The following is a 25,021-nucleotide window of genomic DNA, read 5'->3' as shown; positions in this document are numbered from 1 at the left end:
TACATCACTGCCTTAGAGAGGTACATCACTGCCTTAGAGAGGTACATCACTGCCTTAGAGACGTACATCACTGTCTTAGAGAGGTACATCACTGCCTTAGAGAGGTACATCACTGCCTTAGAGAGGTACATCACTGCCTTAGAGCGGTACATCACTGTCTTAGAGAGGTACATCACTGCCTTAGAGAGGTACATCACTGCCTTAGAGAGGGACATCACTGCCTTAGAGAGGTACATCACTACTTAGAGAGGTACATCACTGCCTAAGAGCGGTACATCACTGCTTAGAGAGGTACATCACTGCTTGAGAGGTACATCACTGCCTAAGAGCGGTACATCACTGCCTTAGAGAGGTACATCACTGCTTTAGAGAGGTACATCACTGCCTTAGAGCGGTACATCACTGCCTTAGAGAGGTACATCACTACTTTAGAGAGGTACATCACTGCCTAAGAGCGGTACATCACTGCCTTAGAGAGGTACATCACTGCTTAGAGAGGTACATCACTGCCTAAGAGCGGTACATCACTGCTTAGAGAGGTACATCACTGCCTAAGAGCGGTACATCACTGCCTTAGAGAGGTACATCACTGCTTAGAGAGGTACATCACTGCCTAAGAGCGGTACATCACTGCTTAGAGAGGTACATCACTGCCTAAGAGCGGTACATCACTGCCTTAGAGAGGTACATCACTGCCTTAGAGAGGTACATCACTGCCTTAATGAGGTACATCACTGCCTTAGAGAGGTACATCACTGCCTTAGAGAGGTACATCACTGCCTTAATGAGGACATCACTGCCTTAATGAGGTACATCACTGCCTTAGAGAGGTACATCACTGCTTTAGAGAGGTACATCACTGCCTAAGAGCGGTACATCACTACCTTAGAGAGGTACATAACTGCCTAAGGGAGGACATCACTGCCTTAGAGAGGTACATCACTGTCTTAGAGAGGTACATCACTGCCTAAGTGAGGTACATCACTGCTTAGAGAGGTACATCACTGCCTTAGAGAGGTACATCACTGCCTTAGAGAGGTACATCACTGCCTTAGAGAGGTACATCACTGCTTTAGAGAGGTACATCACTGCCTAAGAGAGGTACATCACTACCTTAGAGAGGTACATAACTGCCTAAGGGAGGACATCACTGCTTTAAAGAGAGAAATCACCACCTTAATGAAAAACATAGTGCCTTAAAAAGGACATGTTCACTTCAGAGCGGAAATCTCTGCTTTAGATGGAAAAATCAATGCCTTAGAGAAGGGATATCTCTGCCTTAAAGACAACACCACTTGAGATACGGATATGAATATCTCTGAGAAAGAAGACATCATCTTAGAGATGGACACAACTCCTTTATTAACTATGGTTGCTCAAAAATTTCTTCTCAATGCTATAACAAAAAATTGAATCATGTCTTCTTTACATTGTTCAGACATTTTTATATTTTTCGGAATCTTAAAAGATGTTTTATCGAAGATTAAGTCTATTCTGTACCTTAATTCCGTCACTGCCAGGATTTCCCACGAGACCAGGAGCACCAATTACACCCTACAAAGTGTAAAAACTATAACAAGCATGAATCATTCATGATTTTTTATTTACTTTAATTTAATCTTACAGGATCTCCATTATATCCTAATAAACCTGGCAATCCAGCCAATCCACGATCACCCTTAAAACACAATTAAAGAAAATCATATTGAAACTTTCCTTATTTTCAAAATTATTTCAAATTTGACATGAAAATACTGCAAAATAAAATGGCAAGTGAAAGTTAAAGGTTTCTTTCAAGAGATACTACTGTCATACATTAAAAGAATGAATGTGACATACACGCAACATAAATATTTATTTCCAAAATACGACGTTCTTCCCAAACGATTAATGAGAAAAAATTGAACGATGACAGATTTTATTTACAGTCTGGATTTTTGTTAACCTTAAAATATGTGCAAATGAAAGAAAGTGTATATTAAGGTTTAGGAACTTTTCCACTTCTTTTTTACCTTTTCACCTTTTTCTCCAGGTGTTCCTTGTCGGCCAGCTTCTCCTAATAATCCCTAAGAAGAAAATAGTGATAAAAACACAACTTCTTGTTTCCTTAAAATTGATAAATTTATACACGTAAAGGTCATGCTATGCCGTTAAAACCCGTATAAATGTCATGCTCTGTTATTGAAATCCGTGTAAATGTTGCACTACGTCTACGAAGATATGTCATGTTATGTCGTTAAAACCCGTATAAATGTCATGGTCTGTTATTGAAATCCGTGTAAATGTCGCACTACGTCTACGAAGATATGTCATGCTATGTCGTTAAAACCCGTATAAATGTCATGCTCTGTTATTGAAATCCGTGTAAATGTCGCACTACGTCTACGAAGATATGTCATGCTACGTCAGTTTCAATGAAAAATATAACCAAAACATAAAGTTAGCAACAGATAAAGTTTAATTACTCACGGCAACACCAAGGTCTCCTAGCTTTCCCGGTTTTCCCAGCAATCCAGAAAGGCCCTGGAAAGGATAATTGAGGTGAGCAAAGTAAACACACAGCATCCAGAGATCTTTGATAATAAAAAAACTAAGTTTCTAGATAACTTTAATCACCAAGAAATTGAGGTTTTAAACATGTTTCATAATTTTGATGTTAAGCGTGTAATATCTATAATTACCAGGAAATTAAACTTCTTGACACCCTAAATTACTTAAGATTCAGCTTCTTAAGATCTTTAAATACCAAAAAGTTGAGCTTCTTAAGGTTTTAATTACAGCAAGAACTTCTGGAAACGTTTAACTACTTAATACTCATCTTTTAGATATCCTAGACATCTTTTATTACGATAAAATTAAACTTCCAAAATGTTTTTTAAATTTTTGACAAGAGAAATTTCTTCAACATTATGAACTTGAACTTTAAGTGAGGTATCTATTCCTCCCACTAAGTACAGTCTCTAGATTATATTTTCGTTCCTTACGCTTCTTTGCTCTGCATTTCCCAGAGCTTGTTTTTTGTAACTCATAGTATCAACAATATGGAATAAATTTCAAGTTCAAACTAGGAAAACCCACAACTTCATGAGTTCTGAGCATTGTGCATTTGAACAAATATCCGTACAGTTTTTAACAGCATAAATGGCCTAAATTAACAACATTTGACTAGTCTGGAATTGGAAAAACTAAAAACTAATTATGTCTACATACAACGGGCCACTCAAAAGCTCGGGCCTGTAAAGCCCAAGACTGTAATTCCAAAAGTAAAATTTTCTCTTCATAAGTACTTGAAAAAATATAGATATATTTTACTTACAGGAAGACCACGAGGACCTTGGTTACCAGTCTCTCCTGGAACACCAAGCAAGCCCTATATGTGACGCCATGGAATGTAAATGAGAATTTAGACAACTTATGTTAATAACAATAAAACTCTGAAACTTCAATTAACAAATTCAAAATATTACAGGTTCACCAATTAATCCTTGTTCTCCCGTGTCTCCAATTTTGCCCTATAACGGTAAATAGAAATTCTCCATTGAACGGTATAATCCCGGGCGATAAGTCAAAACAAGAAAAATCGATCTTATGAAAATTACATGATGCAAATTTCAGTATTAACTTACCTCTTCACCATTCAATCCCAGAATTCCTTTCTCACCAGATGGACCCTAAATGTTTCAATAGTTTAACACAAATGATTATAGACTGTTTTGAGTCGATTTATCTTTTTATAAAGAGTAACCAAAGTAATCATATTGTAAATATTTAACACTAAACATAATTTAAAAATAAATTTCATTAAGAAAATCATAGTACACAGTGTACAAGAAAATTGCAGTTAGGAAAACGCAGTTAATTGAATCCTAGCAAAAGATTTGCAAAAATCTTTAGTGGAAATATGTATCAAGACTTGTTTTTATCTGACCACAAAATTGTCGCAAATAATAATTATTAGGATGAGAGTTTTGTTACAAAGAAATACTTTTAAAATAGATATAGCTTGTGGTAAAAAAATGCACAAATCACTTGTACATGTAGCTACTACATGTATGAGTAAAAAATGGCTTATGTTGTACATGTGCCATAGGTTTAACTATAGACTGCATTATATACTATAAGGGGAAGATTTGAGTTTATAATTAAAACGATGTTCTACCTTATCTCCAAAGAGTCCTTTGATTCCCTTCACACCAAGTTCACCAGGTGAACCCTACTCAATACAATCATTGACGTGTAAAAATGCAACAAATAAAATTATTGAGTTAAAAAATTTAAAACAAAAACGACAGACATTACAGAATAATGACTAATTAAGCACAGGAAAAAACTTCATAAACGTGAAAAATAATGAAATGGAGAAAATTATGAATCAATAACGTAGGGGTTGATACAGAGGCGTAACTAGAACGTTAATTGGGGATGGGGGTGTATATTCATATATTCAGTTGTGCCCTACTGATTTCTTTTGAAATTCAATTCACTTTGAAAAGAAATCAGTAGGGCACAACGGAATATATGAGTTGCACCCTCCCAATTAGCGTTCTAGTTACGCCTCTGGGTTAATAGGAGCATTAACAGGATAAATGAGGACATTTTCCTTAACAAAACATAAAATAACTCACCTGTGCCCCAGGAAGACCGTCTTCACCAATTAAACCTCGTTCACCTAGTTCACCCTGATAAAAATGATTATTTATAAAACAACTTTTACAACAGAGAAAATAAACAAGACAATGGTAAAATTTGCATGCAACTCATAAACAATTTTTCGACAAAATATTACACTGACAACGTCAACGTAGAGTAATAAACATTAAGGACTGTACATGATATAAAGAAAAAAGTAATTAATAAGAAATTGCGCTTTTACATCTACGGTGATAACTCTAAAATCATTACCGATAGACCAACAAAACCAGGCATTCCAAAATCACCAGAATGACCTTTCATACCCTGTAAAAATAGTCAAAAAATACATTCCTAACAAAATGCCACAGACATATAATATTAAATAAATTATTACAAAAATCTTGTTTTTGCCTTTTCTCCTTTATCACCAAAAGGACCTAGAGGCCCCGTAGAACCTTGTGGACCCTATAAACGGTAAAGACATAAATATACTCATTTGCAAACATTTCTAGTGAAATTGAACGGAAAACAAGTCACTACCTCTTGTCCTTTTAACCCGACAGTTCCTTTACTTCCTGTGTATCCCTTAATACCCTGCATGAAACAACAACATAAGAATTGAATATTACCTATAGTACCCTGCATGGAACAACAGTACAAGGTTTAGAGATATATCCCTCATTATCTTGCATAAAAAAACAATGCAAGGTTTGTGTATCCTACACTACCCTGCATTAAACAACGATGTAAGGATTGTGTATCCTACATTAGCCCCCATGAAACAAAAATGTAAGGATTGTGTATACTGTAAACTATTGAAGCAAGTAAATAAAAACAACGTTTATAGTGGGTAATGTTTGAATCTGATTCATCCAAAGCGAGGTCCATGCAGTGAAATATCAAAAGAAGAACTGACTAAGGATGCGAGGATAGTGTAAATTTAAAAAAACACTGTTTTTCAATACTTATTTAAACCAACTATAAATGTTTCAAATATTTTATTTCATTTCTCCATTGACTTCAATTTAATTTTGATTTATGTATCATGAGGTGAACATTGATTGATTTCATGGTAAATAAAAATATTTTTAATAAAACTTACAACATGCAATAGTTTAAATAACTCAGTGTTATGTCTAATATTGTGCAAAGGTTGCATTTCAACTGAAATAAAAACTCATAATAAATAATCTGGTGTTTGATTAAAAATACTATTATGTAAACTCAAAAATTATTCTTTTACCTTAAGACCAAGTTCACCTTGTTCACCATCATCTCCAGGTAAACCCTAACATTATTTGACCATTATCAACAATGATATGAGGCATATTGAACATTTCTAGCCATTTTAACTTACCACTATTCCCACTCTGCCTTGGTTTCCAGGACGTCCAATACGACCTTTCAAGCCCTAGACACAAATATGATCAATGAATGAATGCCGACGGTTAATCGAGCAGACATGTCGGAGAGTTTATTGCAAAGACATTGCAATAATCAATAAGTAAAACTAAAACATTAAAATGCTTTTATCACCCTCGAGGAAATAATGTATTCAGACAGAGTTAGCAATGATGGTATTAATGGTGGTAACAATGATGGCAACAATGGTGGTAACAATGATGGTAACAATGATGGTGACAATGGTGGTGACAATGGTTGTATTAATGATGGTGACAATGATGGTAACAATGGTGGTGACAATGGTGGTGACAATGGTGGTAACAATGATGGTAACAATGGTGGTGACAATGGTGGTGACAATAGTTGATTAATGATGGTGACAATGGTGGTGACAATGGTGGTGGACAATGGTAATGAATGATGGTGACAATGATGGTAACAATGATGGTGACAATGATGGTGACAATGGTGGTGACAATGATGGTGACAATGATGGTGACAATGATGGTGACAATGATGGTGACAATGATGGAACAATGATGGTGGAATGATGGACAATGATGGACAATGATGGTGACAATGGTGGTGGATGGAATGATGGTGACAATGATGGTAACAATGATGGTGACAATGATGGTGACAATGATGGTAACAATGATGGTGACAATGATGGTGACAATGATGGTGACAATCGTGATATCGAAATAACATAAAAAAAAGAATTAAGGTGCATATGACACGAAAAAATTTACAATTTAAATTGTACTTTCATTCAATATAACTTTTAAAATGACAGCTTGATTTAAGTTGGCATTAAGGTAGCAACATAGTTATAAATAAAAGTCATTTCATCATAGGCACGTTAAATCGTCGAAAATTACTAGTGCGCAATGTAAGCGCACGCGTATGAAAAATAATTAAAACAAGAAATATATTGGGTGGATGGACCATTGAACTAAAATACATGGAACGCTGTCTGTAATACAAAACCCTAATAATTTTTGGAAGCCGTGATTTTACCCCAGACACGCGAGACTTTACCCCAGACACGCGAGATTTTACCCCAGACACGCGTGCGTAGTCAATCCCTTATTACTCCGGGAGAGAAACACTAAACACGCGCGTCTGGAAATAAATCTCGCATGTCTGGCGTAAGATTTGGCTTCAATTATTTGCTTAAGGAAGCGTTCCATGTATTTTAGTTCAATGGTTTTAACAAACCTGTTTACCATAACTTCCTGGAGGACCAACTTTACCAAATCTTCCCTACAATACACATAAAAACAACTATAGCGAATGCACAACATACGTAGTTTAACAAACAACAAAGACATACTCTACATAACACAAAAAAAATTTACATACTGTACAACGTCTAACGCACTAAAACAGTAAAACAAGTCAAACACACTAAAACAGTAATATAAGATAACAAGAGAATGAAAAGTAGAAAAATGAATAAATATGAACAAAAATGTTTTTTTTGTAAACCAATTATTTTTGGTTAAAATTGTCAAACCTTTGTGCCTTTTCTACCATTCAAACCCAAATTGCCATTTCCACCAGTTACTCCCTATTTAAAATCAATAACATATCCTGAGCATACGTCAACAAGGTACGTTTCTACAACATATTGATAAACTGCACACTTAAAATAGTTGTTAATCTTGACCTTTTTCCCAGTTTTACCATCGATGCCAGCAAAACCACGAGATCCTTGTATTCCCTGTAAAAATTGATTTAGCGCAAAATCGTCAACTTAATAAAAATTTAATTGTTCTCACCTTTTCTCCAGCGATTCCCTCCAGTCCAGCAAGGCCTAAATCTCCTTCATCTCCCTAAGAAAAGATAAAATGCAATCCAAATCCACTATTGAAAAAGGTTGAATTTTACATAGGACATTTCTGATTTGAGGCCAAAAAAAACGAGTATGACTGTCTGTCTGTGTGTACGAGTTTTAAAGTCTTTATAGGTCATAGTGTAAAAGCGCATAGAAAAAATAGTTTTGATAAAAAAAATGGGTTGAGCACGAAATACTTCAATGCAGTCTGGGTGTATCAATTTATCTATATGAAGAATCACATATATACCATCTTGCCTCGCGATCCACGATCACCAACAATACCTTCCAATCCAAGATCACCCTTAAGTGAATCAAACAAATGCCGTAGATAATGTTCTTATATTTACAACATTTACAGAATGGAGTGTTCGTATCTTAGCAGCAAGTTTTCTTATCTTAATCTTAGGTTAATACGTAAACAGTCGTTTCTCAGCTAAGAATGAATACTTAATTATTTTTTTCTAGTGTGGTAATACGCGACTCTAAATGCTTTACTTTATTCTTTTGCTTACCACTGATCCTTTACTTCCCATTACTCCTTTCATGCCAGTCCTCCCAAAATTTCCCTAAAATAATAACAATACATACATAAAAAACGAACTATTTTACAAATTACAAAGTTACCAAGACATAAGTGGTTGAAACACTGATATGTATATTACACTGGTTAAGGCATCCATGTATCAAATATAGTAAGATAATTGTTGCCGGAAGTTGGCTCATCTGATTATGATCTTCGTGGGGGGTATCGGTCTCACTTTACCATACTTTTGTATTACAAAATCACAGTTTTTGCGTTTTTATTCGTTCTACAAACTTTTGTGAAAGGGACAGAACAACCGGCAAAGATTTTTAATCCTAAACAGTTTGTCTTCTTGGCTTTATAATGGCAGAAAATTGAGATGGTACAAGGTCGACGTGCATTGTTTTAAAACAAACAGGAGATTATACGATGCTGCTGCTTCTTAAAAAATGTAGAAATATTACAGAATCCTACTACTGCTACCAAAATTTCATCTGCATTGACGTTTATGGAAGATTGCTATAAATGTACTTATTTAACAAAACTTTGTTATTCACATCTCTAATATCATAATAATTTCAAATTACGTCTTTATTATATCAGTGAAGAAACAAAACAAATCGACGTAGAAAAATAATCAGAAAGACATTTTAATGAACAATAGTAAGTTGAAAACGGTATCATCAAATTCTACGAGATGTACATCATCAAAATATGCGAATTAAAGTACTTCTGTTGTCATTAAGCAAAGCAAAGTTTTCAACCAATTCCTATGTGAACAACTTCAATATCGATGAATATGTTGAAGACATGAATACCTTTGTTCTTATTTTCTTGTAAATTTGTAATTTAAGTATTCATATTCTAAAAATGCCTCGCACGGCTGAAATTGTCCTCGTCACCTTCAACTTTCAATACAACTTGCCATCTTATTTTCAGTCGTTACAAAGCCAAAAAAACAGAGCTTCAGGGTTGAAACTCTCTACCGGTTTTCCTCTACATGTCATAAAAATTTTGCCTCAATGAGAACTTTGTAAAAGGGATAAAAACTGTGATTTTGTAATAAAAAAGTATAGTAAAGTGGGACCGATACCCCCCCGAAGCCAGTAGCAAATGATCGATCTTCTGGTTTCAATTTTCGCAAGAGATGCGTTATCCAGTTTAATATACATATCAGTGGGTTGAACTGGTAAGAACTAAAGGTCTGGATTCCCAGCGACAGGCGGGTAATGCTGTAACCTGTTAACACAGTTTAGGAAGGACGAACAAAAATCTTATTTGGAACAGGCTAAATCGATAACAGAAGAATATATATACGTTATTTCTTATTTAGTATTACTTACAATGCTACAATGACACCACTTTCACAAGAATAAAATGTGTTTAAATGCATGAAAATCCCGCCATTAGAAAAGAAAAACTATCACAGGTATCGCACAAAATCTCTCTTTGTGGGCAGTAAAACCTTTGCACCCCTCCCCCCCAAAAAAAATCCGTACATGATTGACAATGAAATTAAGATAATAACAGCAATAAAGAAATCTTACTCGTCTACCCTTCATTCCCGGTGGTCCAATAGATCCTTTAAATCCCTGAATGAGAGATTAAGTCCTTATGACATAGAAATCAGTTGTAAAGAACACCGTAAGTCGTATTTTTGATTCCATATTAAAGAAACTTACCATACTTCCAATACTACTAGCAGATCCAGTTACACCACTCGGTCCACGATCTCCCTTTAAAAACGATAATACAATAAAATAAAAATTCATTTTAATAAAAATGAACGTAAACTTTGGAAAAAAACCATTGATCCTTTGCGTCCAGGTTTTCCAACACTTCCTTTCATACCATCATTACCGGGAGGTTGATCGAAACCAATTAAACCTGGCGATCCTGTTTGTCCTTGAAAACCTATGTGGCCTGGGCGACCAGAAGGTCCAGGAAATCCCTTGATTCCACGCCTTCCCATGGCTCCAACCATCCCTGGGTTTCCAGCGGGACCCTACGTTTATTAAAGCATGATATGCATGCTGAAAAATTGCAGCTCTGCTTCAATAACGTGTGTAAGAGGAAATAGTTAAAATTTGATGCATATGGATGACTATATCGGTGCTTTTAACAGGAATATTTACTAACTTACTGTTGTTCCTTCATTTCCTAAGCCGCCTTTTTTCCCACGATCTCCAAGTGTACCTAAAGATCCTGTTTGTCCCGGAAATCCATGGATGCCCTGAGCACCCTATGATAAAATTAATCACTTGCTTTGGTCAAGCATCCTATGTATTCACATAACAATATTAAACACATTTTCAATCTGTGAAAATATTTGGAGCATCTTTAAATGTCAAAAATGGTAAGGCAGCTAAGTAGAGAAAAGAAAGCAACACACAAATAACATATAGTAAAACACGTGTAACATATAGCAACACACAAATAACATATAGTAAAACAAACGTAACATATAGTAACACACAAATGACATATAGTAAAACGCAAGTAACATATAGCAACACAGAAATGACATATAGTAAAACAAACGTAACATATAGTAAAACACGTGTAACATATAGTAAAACACAAATAACATATAGTAAAACACAAATAACATATAGTAAAACACAAATAACACATAGTAAAACACAAATAACATATAGTAAAACACAAATAACATATAGTAAAACACAAATAACATATAGTAAAACACAAGTAACATATAGTAAAACACAAGTAACATATAGTAAAACTCAAATAACATATAGTAAAACACAAGTAACATATAGTAAAACACAAGTAACACATAGGAAAAAAAATTCTTGTTATTTTTGTGTTACCTTCTTTCCAATTCGTCCTCTAACTCCAATTTCACCTCTTTTTCCCTTTAAAAAGATTGATCAAAATATAATTGTACATAAATCTATTCTACAGAATAGTAACTATTACTTACCATATCTCCTAGATCCCCTGGTATACCTGGTAGTCCTTTATTACCTTTAAGCCCCTGGTCAAAAATGAAGATCATGTACAGTTATTTTATTGAAACATCAGCAACCAATGCTTTCTGAATTAAACTTAACGTTTAGAAGAATAGTTGCAAACTTCAAGATAACAAAACCCGCTTACTAACAAGCAAAAAAAGTCTCAAACAATCGCACTCATAAAACAAACATTATCTGGTCAATATCAAATACAAAGAAAATGTTGCATTGCAGATTATGACAGAAAAACTAAAATGATTCTTCGTATAACCTTTTACGTTCTCCAATGGAGCATAAAGGATTGTAGTGGCAGGATTATGCAGGCAAGTACCACGCTTTTATGCAAAAATTTTTGTTATGAAAGAAAACTGTAGAAAAGATTAATTTTCCTTCAGCCCTAAAAATTATTTTCTTTAAATGTTTCTTTCAGATAAACCAAGCAATTACATGATGGAAAAAGTTGTTCTATTGTTACAGCAATGTTGATGAAAGGCCATAGTTTATTGATAACACTCTCTTTTCCTATTATGTTCTTAGCCACATGATATGTCTGAATACAAATTTCTGAATACGTGATTAAATTGTGAAGAAATTTAACAAGTTAACCATCTTCAGTGGCTATATTCTATCTATTTCCTTAAGACGATGTTTTCATGAGGAAAATTTACGTTTGATGAAGATGTTTTATCATCATCAACACAGAAAATAACGATGACAATTTTATGTATAATGTTCATAAACAATGAAACAGAACTTTGTCAAGGAAAACATAATACAACGTACGTATAGAATATCTGAAACTCTACCTAGTTTGTCTCATCAATAGTAATGTAAATAAAATAATACCATGTGTCCTTTTTCTCCAAATCCAACAGATTTTCCAGCTTCACCGCGTTCACCCTAGAGATATGAAAAATACCAGAATAAAAGAAAATTTTTCTAGGAGTTTTTGGAGATTAAACATCAAGAAGATCGAAACGTCAAAATCCTTATTCTGCACACAAACCCACCTTATCACCAAGTGTACCCGGCCTTCCTGGTGATCCATCGTCGCCATGACGTCCCTGAAAAAGAAACATGGTTAATTTAACCAGGAATACTGGCAAAGACATACATCTGGTTCTTTTACAAAAAATCTCAGGTGCAATTGGATAAAGTATAAATTGTGGCAAAATGCTATTTGAAAATACGCTAATGTTTGAAAATATGCTCATATACACAGTGTGAACATGTACATATGCAAATCTGTATACGAGATTCAGTGGAATAAGCTTGAACACTCCCCCCTGCTATGAACTTTCAACTACATAAAACAGGGAGAGTTTAAGTTCAACACACCAGATCTAACAAAAAAATTCATGTATGGCCACCCTGCATAGTTGCATTTACGTATTTAGTTTGAATTAATAAATTATGCTAACAATTCAACAAATTTAAACATAATGGTACTTACAGCAAGTCCTTCACTACCATATGGTACTTACAGCAAGTCCTTCACTACCATATGGTACTTACAGCAAGTCCTTCACTACCATATGGTACTTACAGCAAGTCCTTCACTACCATATGGTACTTACAGCAAGTCCTTCACTACCATATGGTACTTACAGCAAGTCCTTCACTACCATATGGTACTTACAGCAAGTCCTTCACTACCATATGGTACTTACAGCAAGTCCTTCACTACCATATGGTACTTACAGCAAGTCCTTCACTACCATATGGTACTTACAGCAAGTCCTTCACTACCATATGGTACTTACAGCAAGTCCTTCACTACCATATGGTACTTACAGCAAGTCCTTCACTACCATATGACACTTACAGCAAGTCCTTCACTACCATATGGTACTTACAGCAAGTCCTTCACTACCATATGGTACTTACAGCAAGTCCTTCACTACCATATGGTACTTACAGCAAGTCCTTCACTACCATATGGTACTTACAGCAAGTCCTTCACTACCATATGGTACTTACAGCAAGTCCTTCACTACCATATGGTACTTACAGCAAGTCCTTCACTACCATATGGTACTTACAGCAAGTCCTTCACTACCATATGGTACTTACAGCAAGTCCTTCACTACCATATGGTACTTACAGCAAGTCCTTCACTACCATATGGTACTTACAGCAAGTCCTTCACTACCATATGGTACTTACAGCAAGTCCTTCACTACCATATGGTACTTACAGCAAGTCCTTCACTACCATATGGTACTTACAGCAAGTCCTTCACTACCATATGGTACTTACAGCAAGTCCTTCACTACCATATGGTACTTACAGCAAGTCCTTCACTACCATATGGTACTTACAGCAAGTCCTTCACTACCATATGGTACTTACAGCAAGTCCTTCACTACCATATGGTACTTACAGCAAGTCCTTCACTACCATATGGTACTTACAGCAAGTCCTTCACTACCATATGGTACTTACAGCAAGTCCTTCACTACCATATGGTACTTACAGCAAGTCCTTCACTACCATATGGTACTTACAGCAAGTCCTTCACTACCATATGGTCCACGTTGTCCTGGACGGCCTGGTGTACCCTATAAGGAAGTGAAAAGGTAAAGATGTAAAAAAGTGAAACATAAGTGCATAATAAATTGATTTTTAAAGAATCATCATGAGTTCAAATAAGAAAAAAGAATAAACAGAAGTAAGAAAGACATGAAATAACGTAAAAAATATAACAATAAATACAATATTTTATAAATATGACGAATTCTACATACAGTTTCTCCTTTACTTCCTCTCAATCCAGAATCCCCAAGTTTTCCTCTAGCTCCCTAAAAAAACATAAGCGAAAATGTTGGGCATTAATTTTTATTACACGAATTCGATTTCCGCTCGGCAAGTCTCTCGCTACTATAATAAACAGTCCGCTGTTCTTTACAATTGCTGCTGACTTAAATTTCAAAATTTAATCCAAAAGAAATATCAAACACACCCTAATTCCTTGACGCCCCTTGATGCCAGATTGACCAACATTCTAAAAATGAATTTAATCTTATAACAAGAGCAAATCTTAAACACTACAATTCAAAAAGCTTACATTTGACGGCATAACCATAACTCTACGTATTCTGCCATTAGAGTCTGTACCTGCCATTTGGATAAACTAAACAAGAACAATAAGCAAAACAAAATTGATGATTTTGACAATATATGTCTTCAATGACATTTATTAATTGATCGAAAGCATTTTAAAACGTTTATTAAAAAACATTTTGCAAAAATGCACAAGCCCTACACGGTTGGAATTTAGGAAACATTTTGCAAAAATGCACAAGCCCTACGAAAGAGATTTCTCATTTCTCAAAAATGTCATTTTTGACTCTGAAGATGACTACCGCTTATTTCATCCCCACTGTTGTCTAATTACCACGCTATCCTTATTTCATCCTCACTGTTGCCTAATTACCACGCTATCCTTATTTCATCACCACTGTTGTCTAATTACCACGCTATCCATTTTTCATCCCCACTGTTGTCTAATTACCACGCTATCCATATTTCATCCCCACTGTTGACTAATTACCACGCTATCCATTTTTCATCCCAACTGTTGACTAATTACCACGCTATCCATATTTCATCCGCACTGTTGCCTAATTACCACGCTATCCATATTTCATCCCCACAGTTGCTTAATTACCACGCTATCCAAATTTCATCCCCACTGTTGCCGGGAAAAGACGATGTTTGTATTTTTGCCCGATAATTACATATTATCGTCATTTCACGTTTGTTTTTTTTTAGCCATCATTCATATGAAAGCAAGAGATACAAATTAAATGTATTTATATTGAAGTAATTTCAAATACATTTATATAAAACTAAAACTATATCAAAGATTGTTCAACTACAGCTCAGTTTCTTGATTGTAAAATGTCATTACTGGATGGAAATGTCAATAAATCAAATATAAAAAAAGTTTAACTTACAATTGGTCCAGGTGAACCTCTTGGTCCTCGAGAACCTGGTGGACCAGCACGTCCAAATGTACCAGGTGTACCAATTCTACCATCTCGGCCCTAAAGAGAACAATATTTCCATAAAATAAAGCCAATGTTTGTGCATTTAGTTTTTAGTCTCCATTTACAGCTTGTCCACTGAATCCAGAATTTCCTGGTAATCCTTTAAGTCCTCTATTTCCCTGAATATAAAATAAAAATATGCACCTCAATAATACTTTAAGAGGATTGCGACTCAATTTCCACAAAACTATAATGAAATTCAATGGAAATTATTGGTCGAATAATGCTTTTGAACCGTCAAATGCTAGGGAAGCAATATGCATACTTTAGGTCCAGGCCTTCCAGGCTCACCTTGTGGTCCTTTCATCTTGAGAAAGAAAATTTATAAGTTACGTATTCAACAAGAAAGATAAAATAGAATCGCACACAAGATTAGCTGATAATTGTTAAAAGCCTTGAGAATATTTTTAATCTGAACTTACCAATTTTATAACAGTAGGAGAATTAGCTAAAAGATAAAATTGGTCAAAAAAGATTTCAATTTTACTATCAATAAAATAATTGAACAAATATCAAATGAGCAGGAACACAGCGCACTTCTAGACAAAAATTTATAACTTATAGTAACTATGCACTGAAGTCAGTTTTGGAAACGATTTCAAGAAACATCGATTCTAACAGCTTATGACCATCTTAATAAAACTTTGAGATATGATTTGGACGAAAGTGAACATAAAGTAACCTTTGCAAGCTTCTAGTGATATCTGGCTAAGATATTGACTTGCTGCAAGTGCAGATGAAGCAAGAAACACATGATCTGATGCAATCTTTTTTAAAATGGTAACATTTGCATTTTTCGAAATTGCCACTGGAAAGATAGATACTCCGCGTCTTTTTAACTCATTTGCTTCACTTATTATCTTTGGGTCTGACAACTGACCATCTGTAATCAAGACTACAGCCTAAAAGAAATAAATTTGTTTTCAATGAAAGAAAGCAAAGCAAATCGAACAGAGTTGAGTAATATTTATTCATAACCATCAAAAATCTGCTATAAAATATTCATAACCATCAAATCAACATCAAAAGTTTAAGGTTTTTCTCAAACTAATTTATGTTATGATTTGGATGCTTCAGTTGTCAAAACTTAAAGTAAAATGAGCTCATACGAAAAATGAATTTAGAAATGCGAAATTCATTTCAAGTAGATAGTGAAAATGAAAGTTGGTTAAACATTTGACAAAATAAGGTTTATCTAAGCAAATATTTTTGTTCCACCTTGACTGCGTTCAATCGAGATCCACTTGCTGTCGTGAATATCTGTACATACGCCCGCTTTATAGCAAGATGGGCAGCAAAATTTGTATTCCCAGCAAACATAATTCGATCAATTGATCTCATGATGTTATTACGTTTGTTTAAAATGCCTACAAAAGAAAGATAATAATAAAAAACTGATTACGAAAAATATTTTTAATACATTCATAGCATGATTATAAAAAACGCTCGAAAGAAACACAAAGTAAAAGTTAGTCAACAGAAATAGAATTTATTTTTCATTCAGGATTGATATGCACTACCAAATATTAACGTTTACCTTTATATTTGTTGAAGCCAAAATGAATTGTTAAGGAGCTACTGTATGATAATAATGCTATCTCTGTCAATGAATTGCCAGAAATTAACGAATTGACAAGATCTTTCGTGAAAACCTTCAATTTGCGAATATTATTCTTTCCCAATTTTCTGGATGACTCCAATAAAATAGCTAGATCCAACGGTTTGTCACAAACTAAAGATTTAACGATACAATGAAATGGAGCTTTATTATATTTCATAGCAGCATCAAAATCATTTAACAGTATTAAACAAAAAGCTAATGATATTTAAGTATATACAGGCTGTTTGGAACTGATCTCCAATATAAATTATTACAAAAAAATTTTGCGTTGGTTCAAAAGAACATTTCAGCCACTATTTTTCAACCATGAAATTTTGTTAAAAAGTAATTCTTTGATACAATATTTTTCTACGAATTTGCGAAAATATGAATTACAAACATAGGAAATGGGACAGAAAAAATCCACAAAAATAAATAAAAATGGGGAACATACCGACAGAAACTTGCAAACATGTTTTACGACATCCGTTATAGCAACATTTTGAATAACCAGGACATTCATGATCTTTTTCACATGAATTGCTTTGATCCAAGCAAAAGATATTCTGGGGCCGAGGACACTCACCCGGTTTATCTGGAATAAAGACAAAAGTTTTGTACCATGAAATTAACAATATATTTACGTGTACGAACACATTCCCTCATATGTTGCAAAATTATCAATTATAACAAAACCATGTGATATAGCTATGTATCTTCTATAAAACAAAAAAACATTTTCTTCAACTGTTTTTCACATTTCAAAGTCATTAAAATATAGACTCAAAATGTGTATTGTCATAAAATTTCACGTTCACCGCAAAGTGTTCAATTTTTTCTATAAGGGCTAATGCACGTTTGTTGAGGATTCTTTCTTTCTTGAAGAGTCAATTATGCTGTAAATATGTGAGCGAAAATTAAAAAGAATTACAGTTATCTAAAATCGAATGTTATCTAAAAGAACTATGGAACATGATCCAAAGACATTTAAGGATGATTAGCTAATCCAAAATCATAAATAGTCAATGGATTAAATGACCCAAAGTTGTCTCCAGAGATGATGGATTAACAGATATTCAAATTACAACTCAGTTCATAAAGTTTACCTGAGCAAAGTTTTTGACTAATCCTTGAAATAAATGGATTCAGATTCTCAAGAAACGTCGTTTGAAGAAATTGATCATCCGAAGACGCCATATCTTTCATATACTGCGATGAAGACTGTGGCCCACTATTCATACTCCAGATATCTATAGAGTTCTTTAATGATCTTGTGATTCCATTCAATTTAGATAAAGTGGATGGTGTGCCCCCATTTAAAACAATTAGTACTGCAGGAACTCCCTAGATGAACAAAAAATGCGTTAAAACCAACAAACTTTCTAATAATTCATAAAGAATTCCCAAACCCACCTGACGTCGACCGGCTTTCATAGAAAATATTTCAGATTGTACAGTGAGAAGAGCCAAGTCAAGACGTCTCTCCGTCTAATTTCTCAATTTTCCTAACCACATTTTGGAAGTCTACATTTTCTTTAAAATTTAAAAGTATTCTTGCATCTTTATCATAAGCTATTACAGAAATTCTCGCTCCAATTTCTGAAACACTAAAACCATTTACGACTTCTTTCATCGTATCTTTCATTTGTTGAAACACTGTATCGTTGACAGAAACAGACGTATCAACGAGAAACGCTAACTCCAGGGAGCGGAAACAGGCTTGAAAATATTACAAGACAACAATGAATAATAAAAAAATATATAAAAACAGAAATGTACGATGAAAGAACACAATAATAAGACGAGATATATGTTAAAACTATAACTGAAAAAGTACAAGAAAAGAACAAAATAAATGTAATGAAAAAAAAGTGTGAATAAAGTTAACAATACCTCTCCTGGGAGTGATACATTGACGATTACATCCTTGTATACAGCACTTAGAATCACCAAGACAATCGTTGTCAACAGTGCATTCGTCATTGCGTACCATAGGACAATTTCCAGAAGTTTTTGTGTAGGGACATTTGCCATTCTTACCTGAACAAAAATCATCACAAAAAGTAAATAAACATTTGTAATGTTTATAGCATATCCATTATGGCATGTCATCAATACAGAATTATATGTGTCATGAAAACATTGCATCTATAACATCTCAAGAAATAGACTAGTCCATAGCTTCAAACGTTTGTACATAGTCTTAATACACCACAAAATTTAGGCTAACTCATTTGTATGCATGTTCTTTATCAAGAATTTGAAAGAAAACAAAAAAAACTTTGAGTTAAGTTTTATGAACATAAGCATTTGCAGTTTGTGTCCAATTGTACAGAACACCTTCCAATAACATACATATGCAGATTTTCTATAGAAATGGCTAAGAAACTGGCTCACTTTTGCAACTGAAGGCAACCAGAGATTTTGGAACACGAACCAACAAGTCTGTCATAGTAGGGGCAATTTTAAAAGTTTCACTTAAAGGAAAACTTGATATATCTCTTATAGTTGAAGTGTCGACATTTGATCCATACGCTACACCGATAATATCAACTCCTAAGGATCTTAACTGCTCAGCTGACGAAAATATTGCTGGTCTATTTTGAAATTCTGAAGCCACGCCGACAACAATCAACTTCTTCGGAGCATCTAAACAATTTAAAAACAAAATACATGATTCAAGGGTCAAAAGCTGAGATTTTAGGATAAAGTCATAATTGTACCTTGTCTTAGTCCATTACGTAAGGTAAATAATTCATTAGCAGCAGCATTTAGCGCTAGATCTAATCGATTTTTCAGAGCATCACGATTCACAAATCTCAGACGGTTTAAAGATTTCTTTAATTCACTCAAATCATACTCGTCATTGAATTTAAAGTGCACTTCTGCTCCATCATGATAAATCAATAAACCGACATGAACCTTTTCAAAGCCCAATACCACATAATCAACAGTTCGTTTCATGAAGTCTTTTAGATCTTCAAACTGAGCAAAGGTATTTGAAGGAATAACAAAGCCAATATCGACTGGTTTGCTACAAGCTAAAAGTGATTTAACGCAAAATTATTTTATAGACACACCAATTATAATATATTGAAATTTGTTTGCATAAACAAAGAGAAACTTTACGATACATTTATATATAAATCATTCACCATTACATAAACAAAGAGAAACTTTATGATACATTAATTAATATATGATTTACCTTTACATGAACGTAGAGCAACCTCACGAGGTAATGTCCGTAAATCATTAAAACCCATTGGATTATAAACAGCTCCGTTTCCTGAAGCCATTTGTTTGAACTGATTAATTTTGACATCATCGCCTACAGCAACGACAAAAATCTCAACTTGATCGCCCTTTAAACTCCTTCCCAGTTCGCGCATTTCAGCAAAGTTTATTTGCCATTGATCACCAATCCCGTCAGTGACAATAATTAAAATCTAAATGTAATAAATCCATAGTTAATGTAAGAATTAACATTTGGGGATATTCTACTTAATTATCAACTAAAAACTTTTTCAAGGTAATTGAATGTTTAATCATGACAACTTTACCCTTGGCGATTTATCACGTTGCCCTCCAGCAAAAGAGAAAACCCTATCTCTTGCAATTTCTAACGCCAAGTCTAATCTATCGGCACCAGCAACTTGTGTGATTTCATCAATTTTTCTTGTAAGATTTTTAAGAGTTAAATTGTTCTTTTGTAATTCATTGAAGTTAAACAACAAGTTAGCAGTATCTCCAAAGGCAACTCCAGCAACGTGTGTCTGACCTTCACGAATATTATACTCTTTAACAAAATCTTTTAGAAATGTTTTCATTCGTCTAAAGTTAGCTGGTGTTATGGAAGTAGAGGTTTCAAGAATAAAACCAAGATCCAAGGCAATGTTACATGTCACGTCTGAAATAAAAAAAAAAGGTTAAGAGTCAACTTTGTATTTATCTTCTTTCTTTATAGACAAAATCTTTCGTGGCAATCGAGCTTTATTAGTTCAAAACCTCGTTTTCACGGTCTGGCAGGGAGCTAACATGTTAACTAAATTCAGAGTAGTTCACGACATATAACGATTTCGTTGCTTATATGTACTAACTGTTTGTGGGCTTAAGAAAATTACATTTTCTAAAACTATAATAGACGTTAGGCAGTGCAAAATCAGTTTGTAAAAAAAACTACTTAAAGTGACAAACAAAAGTTGTAGAATTTCACGGTTATTTTGAATTCCTTCGCAGTTGATAAATCATGTGACGAGATGATTTCAAGGACTTCAAAAATTGTTATAAATCAATATGTCACAGTAAAACATTCTTATTATGTGCAATCTTTATCACATCATATATACATGTGTATTTATAACACAGCACCAACTCATGCATGCATGTAGGTTTTAGATTAAAGGTAAAAGTGAATTCACAGCATTTTTAACGTCAAAGTTAAAAAATTTCTAAGATCATTTTCAAAAAGTCCATAAACTGAAGTTTGTAAACTGAATATATAAAATCATGTAAAATCATTGTATTTAGAAGACCACATAAATCAGACGACAAAGGGTAACAAGCTGGTTGGTAGATCATAACTTGCAAGAAATTTAAACCATAAATACTTCGAGAAACAGTATGGAAAGCAGAAAAACGCTAGGTATATACAAACGTTGAAAGCAAACACGTTTCTATGATTATTACAAGTTCATATAATATCGCTAATTGTTAGTGCATGAAGTTGTTATCATTTTATGCATACAGTTAAAAAAATGGCGAACAAATACATATTTTCTTTTGTCAATTAAGACAATGTCAAGAATAAAATTATTTCGAAAATCATCAAAAATTACTTTATTTCTCTTACCTGTTTGTGGTTGAACACAAACTGAATTTCCACAAGAATCATCACAACATTTATAATTTCCGTCACATTCTGCATCAGTGAAACAAGGCAGACCGTTAACATTACACTGAATCGTTTTAGGACAAACACCTGGCTTGTTTAACGTAAACGAACCTAAAGTAAATATTAAAACGAAAAAGTTAATACTCAACGTAAAACTTGTTACAACATTGCAAATGACAAACACTTCATAATGTTGCTACTTATGTCACTCAACGTAAAACTTGTTACAACATTGCAAATGACAAACACTTCATAATGTTGCTACTTATGTCACTCAACGTAAAACTTGTTACAACATTGCAAATGACAAACACTTCATAATGTTGCTACTTATGTCACTCAACGTAAAACTTGTTACAACATTGCAAATGACAAACACTTCATAATGTTGCTACTTATGTCACTCAACGTAAAATTTGTTACAACATTGCAAATGACAAACACTTCATAATGTTGCTACTTATGTCACTCAACGTAAAACTTGTTACAACATTGCAAATGACAAACACTTCATAATGTTGCTACTTATGTCACTCAACGTAAAATTTGTTACAACATTGCAAATGACAAACACTTCATAATGTTGCTACTTATGTCACTCAACGTAAAATTTGTTACAACATTGCAAATGACAAACACTTCATAATGTTGCTACTTATGTCACTCAACGTAAAACTTGTTACAACATTGCAAATGACAAACACTTCATAATGTTGCTACTTATGTCACTCAACGTAAAACTTGTTACAACATTGCAAATGACAAACACTTCATAATGTTGCTACTTATGTCACTCAACGTAAAATTTGTTACAACATTGCAAATGACAAACACTTCATAATGTTGCTACTTATGTCACTCAACGTAAAACTTGTTACAACATTGCAAATGACAAACACTTCATAATGTTGCTACTTATGTCACTCAACGTAAAATTTGTTACAACATTGCAAATGACAAACACTTCATAATGTTGCTACTTATGTCACTCAACGTAAAACTTGTTACAACATTGCAAATGACAAACACTTCATAATGTTGCTACTTATGTCACTCAACGTAAAACTTGTTACAACATTGCAAATGACAAACACTTCATAATGTTGCTACTTATGTCACTCAACGTAAAACTTGTTACAACATTGCAAATGACAAACACTTCATAATGTTGCTACTTATGTCACTCAACGTAAAACTTGTTACAACATTGCAAATGACAAACACTTCATAATGTTGCTACTTATGTCACTAACGTAAAACTTGTTACAACATTGCAAATGACAAACACTTCATAATGTTGCTACTTATGTCACTTAACGTAAAACTTGTTACAACATTGCAAATGACAAACACTTCATAATGTTGCTACTTATGTCACTTAACGTAAAACTTGTTACAACATTGCAAATGACAAACACTTCATAATGTTGCTACTTATGTCACTCAACGTAAAATTTGTTACAACATTGCAAATGACAAACAAATCATAATGTTGCTACTTATGTCACTCAACGTAAAACTTGTTACAACATTGCAAATGACAAACACATCATAATGTTGCTACTTATGTCACTCAACGTAAAATTTGTTACAACATTGCAAATGACAAACAAGTCATAATGTTGCTACTTATGTCACTCAACGTAAAACTTGTTACAACATTGCAAATGACAAACACATCATAATGTTGCTACTTATGTCACTCAACGTAAAACTTGTTACAACATTGCAAATGACAAACACTTCATAATGTTGCTACTTATGTCACTCAACGTAAAACTTGTTACAACATTGCAAATGACAAACACTTCATAATGTTGCTACTTATGTTACTCAACGTAAAACTTGTTACAACATTGCAAATGACAAACACTTCATAATGTTGCTACTTATGTTACTCATCGTAAAACTTGTTACAACATTGCAAATGACAAACACTTCATAATGTTGCTACTTATGTCACTCATCGTAAAATTTGTTACAACATTGCAAATGACAAACACATCATAACGTTGCTACTTATGTCACTCAACGTAAAATTTGTTACAACATTGCAAATGACAGACACTTCATAAAGTTACTACTTATGTCACTCAACGTAAAACTTGTTACAACATTGCAAACGACAAACACTTCATAATGTTGCCACTTATGTCACTCAACGTAAAATTTGTTACAACATTGCAAATGACAAACACTTCATAATGTTGCTACTTATGTCACTCAACGTAAAACTTGTTACAACATTGCAAATGACAAACACTTCATAATGTTGCTACTTATGTCACTCAACGTAAAATTTGTTACAACATTGCAAATGACAAACACTTCATAATGTTGCTACTTATGTCACTCAACGTAAAATTTGTTACAACATTGCAAATGACAAACACTTCATAATGTTGCTACTTATGTCACTCAACGTAAAACTTGTTACAACATTGCAAATGACAAACACTTCATAATGTTGCTACTTATGTTACTCAACGTAAAACTTGTTACAACATTGCAAATGACAAACACTTCATAATGTTGCTACTTATGTCACTCAACGTAAAATTTGTTACAACATTGCAAATGACAAACAAATCATAATGTTGCTACTTATGTCACTCAACGTAAAACTTGTTACAACATTGCAAATGACAAACACTTCATAATGTTGCTACTTATGTCACTTAACGTAAAACTTGTTACAACATTGCAAATGACAAACTTCATAATGTTGCTACTTATTTCACTTAACGTAAAACTTGTTACAACATTGCAAATGACAAACACTTCATAATGTTGCTACTTATGTCACTTAACGTAAAATTTGTTACAACATTGCAAATGACAAACACTTCATAATGTTGCTACTTATGTCACTCAACGTAAAATTTGTTACAACATTGCAAATGACAAACAAATCATAATGTTGCTACTTATGTCACTCAACGTAAAACTTGTTACAACATTGCAAATGACAAACACATCATAATGTTGCTACTTATGTCACTCAACGTAAAATTTGTTACAACATTGCAAATGACAAACAAGTCATAATGTTGCTACTTATGTCACTCAACGTAAAACTTGTTACAACATTGAAA

General features: G+C 33.7%; 1 protein-coding gene across 1 annotated transcript in view; it reads right to left on the bottom strand.

Moving 5' to 3' along the window:
- The window catches only part of LOC124440742 (collagen alpha-1(I) chain-like), a 29,989-nt gene extending 11,300 nt beyond the window's left edge, over nucleotides 1–18,689 (bottom strand). The window contains exons 1-42 of the mRNA XM_046991172.1: nucleotides 18,446–18,689; nucleotides 18,139–18,376; nucleotides 17,487–17,627; nucleotides 16,970–17,164; nucleotides 16,651–16,799; nucleotides 16,115–16,334; nucleotides 15,855–15,880; nucleotides 15,698–15,739; nucleotides 15,498–15,551; nucleotides 15,340–15,429; nucleotides 14,448–14,513; nucleotides 14,343–14,384; nucleotides 14,128–14,181; nucleotides 13,888–13,941; nucleotides 12,391–12,444; nucleotides 12,227–12,280; nucleotides 11,350–11,403; nucleotides 11,237–11,281; nucleotides 10,546–10,644; nucleotides 10,210–10,407; nucleotides 10,085–10,138; nucleotides 9,950–9,994; nucleotides 8,392–8,445; nucleotides 8,127–8,180; nucleotides 7,821–7,874; nucleotides 7,709–7,762; nucleotides 7,556–7,609; nucleotides 7,258–7,302; nucleotides 5,990–6,043; nucleotides 5,876–5,920; nucleotides 5,173–5,226; nucleotides 5,044–5,097; nucleotides 4,903–4,956; nucleotides 4,626–4,679; nucleotides 4,160–4,213; nucleotides 3,627–3,671; nucleotides 3,468–3,512; nucleotides 3,317–3,370; nucleotides 2,470–2,523; nucleotides 2,013–2,066; nucleotides 1,625–1,678; nucleotides 1,501–1,554 (exon numbers count right to left, since the gene is read on the bottom strand). Of these exons, the coding sequence (XP_046847128.1) occupies nucleotides 1,501–1,554; nucleotides 1,625–1,678; nucleotides 2,013–2,066; nucleotides 2,470–2,523; nucleotides 3,317–3,370; nucleotides 3,468–3,512; nucleotides 3,627–3,671; nucleotides 4,160–4,213; nucleotides 4,626–4,679; nucleotides 4,903–4,956; nucleotides 5,044–5,097; nucleotides 5,173–5,226; nucleotides 5,876–5,920; nucleotides 5,990–6,043; nucleotides 7,258–7,302; nucleotides 7,556–7,609; nucleotides 7,709–7,762; nucleotides 7,821–7,874; nucleotides 8,127–8,180; nucleotides 8,392–8,445; nucleotides 9,950–9,994; nucleotides 10,085–10,138; nucleotides 10,210–10,407; nucleotides 10,546–10,644; nucleotides 11,237–11,281; nucleotides 11,350–11,403; nucleotides 12,227–12,280; nucleotides 12,391–12,444; nucleotides 13,888–13,941; nucleotides 14,128–14,181; nucleotides 14,343–14,384; nucleotides 14,448–14,513; nucleotides 15,340–15,429; nucleotides 15,498–15,551; nucleotides 15,698–15,739; nucleotides 15,855–15,880; nucleotides 16,115–16,334; nucleotides 16,651–16,799; nucleotides 16,970–17,164; nucleotides 17,487–17,627; nucleotides 18,139–18,376; nucleotides 18,446–18,466 (3,039 nt within the window). The 5' untranslated portion in view covers nucleotides 18,467–18,689. The remainder of the gene's footprint in view (nucleotides 1–1,500; nucleotides 1,555–1,624; nucleotides 1,679–2,012; nucleotides 2,067–2,469; nucleotides 2,524–3,316; nucleotides 3,371–3,467; nucleotides 3,513–3,626; nucleotides 3,672–4,159; nucleotides 4,214–4,625; nucleotides 4,680–4,902; nucleotides 4,957–5,043; nucleotides 5,098–5,172; nucleotides 5,227–5,875; nucleotides 5,921–5,989; nucleotides 6,044–7,257; nucleotides 7,303–7,555; nucleotides 7,610–7,708; nucleotides 7,763–7,820; nucleotides 7,875–8,126; nucleotides 8,181–8,391; nucleotides 8,446–9,949; nucleotides 9,995–10,084; nucleotides 10,139–10,209; nucleotides 10,408–10,545; nucleotides 10,645–11,236; nucleotides 11,282–11,349; nucleotides 11,404–12,226; nucleotides 12,281–12,390; nucleotides 12,445–13,887; nucleotides 13,942–14,127; nucleotides 14,182–14,342; nucleotides 14,385–14,447; nucleotides 14,514–15,339; nucleotides 15,430–15,497; nucleotides 15,552–15,697; nucleotides 15,740–15,854; nucleotides 15,881–16,114; nucleotides 16,335–16,650; nucleotides 16,800–16,969; nucleotides 17,165–17,486; nucleotides 17,628–18,138; nucleotides 18,377–18,445) is intronic.
- Nucleotides 18,690–25,021: the final 6,332 nt, after the last annotated feature.

Source organism: Xenia sp. Carnegie-2017, unplaced genomic scaffold (assembly GCF_021976095.1).
Source record: "Xenia sp. Carnegie-2017 unplaced genomic scaffold, XeniaSp_v1 HiC_scaffold_2, whole genome shotgun sequence".
Lineage (NCBI taxonomy): Eukaryota > Metazoa > Cnidaria > Anthozoa > Malacalcyonacea > Xeniidae > Xenia > Xenia sp. Carnegie-2017.
The sequence above is the reverse complement of the archived record's forward strand: the minus strand, read 5'-3'. Positions and strand labels throughout refer to the sequence as shown.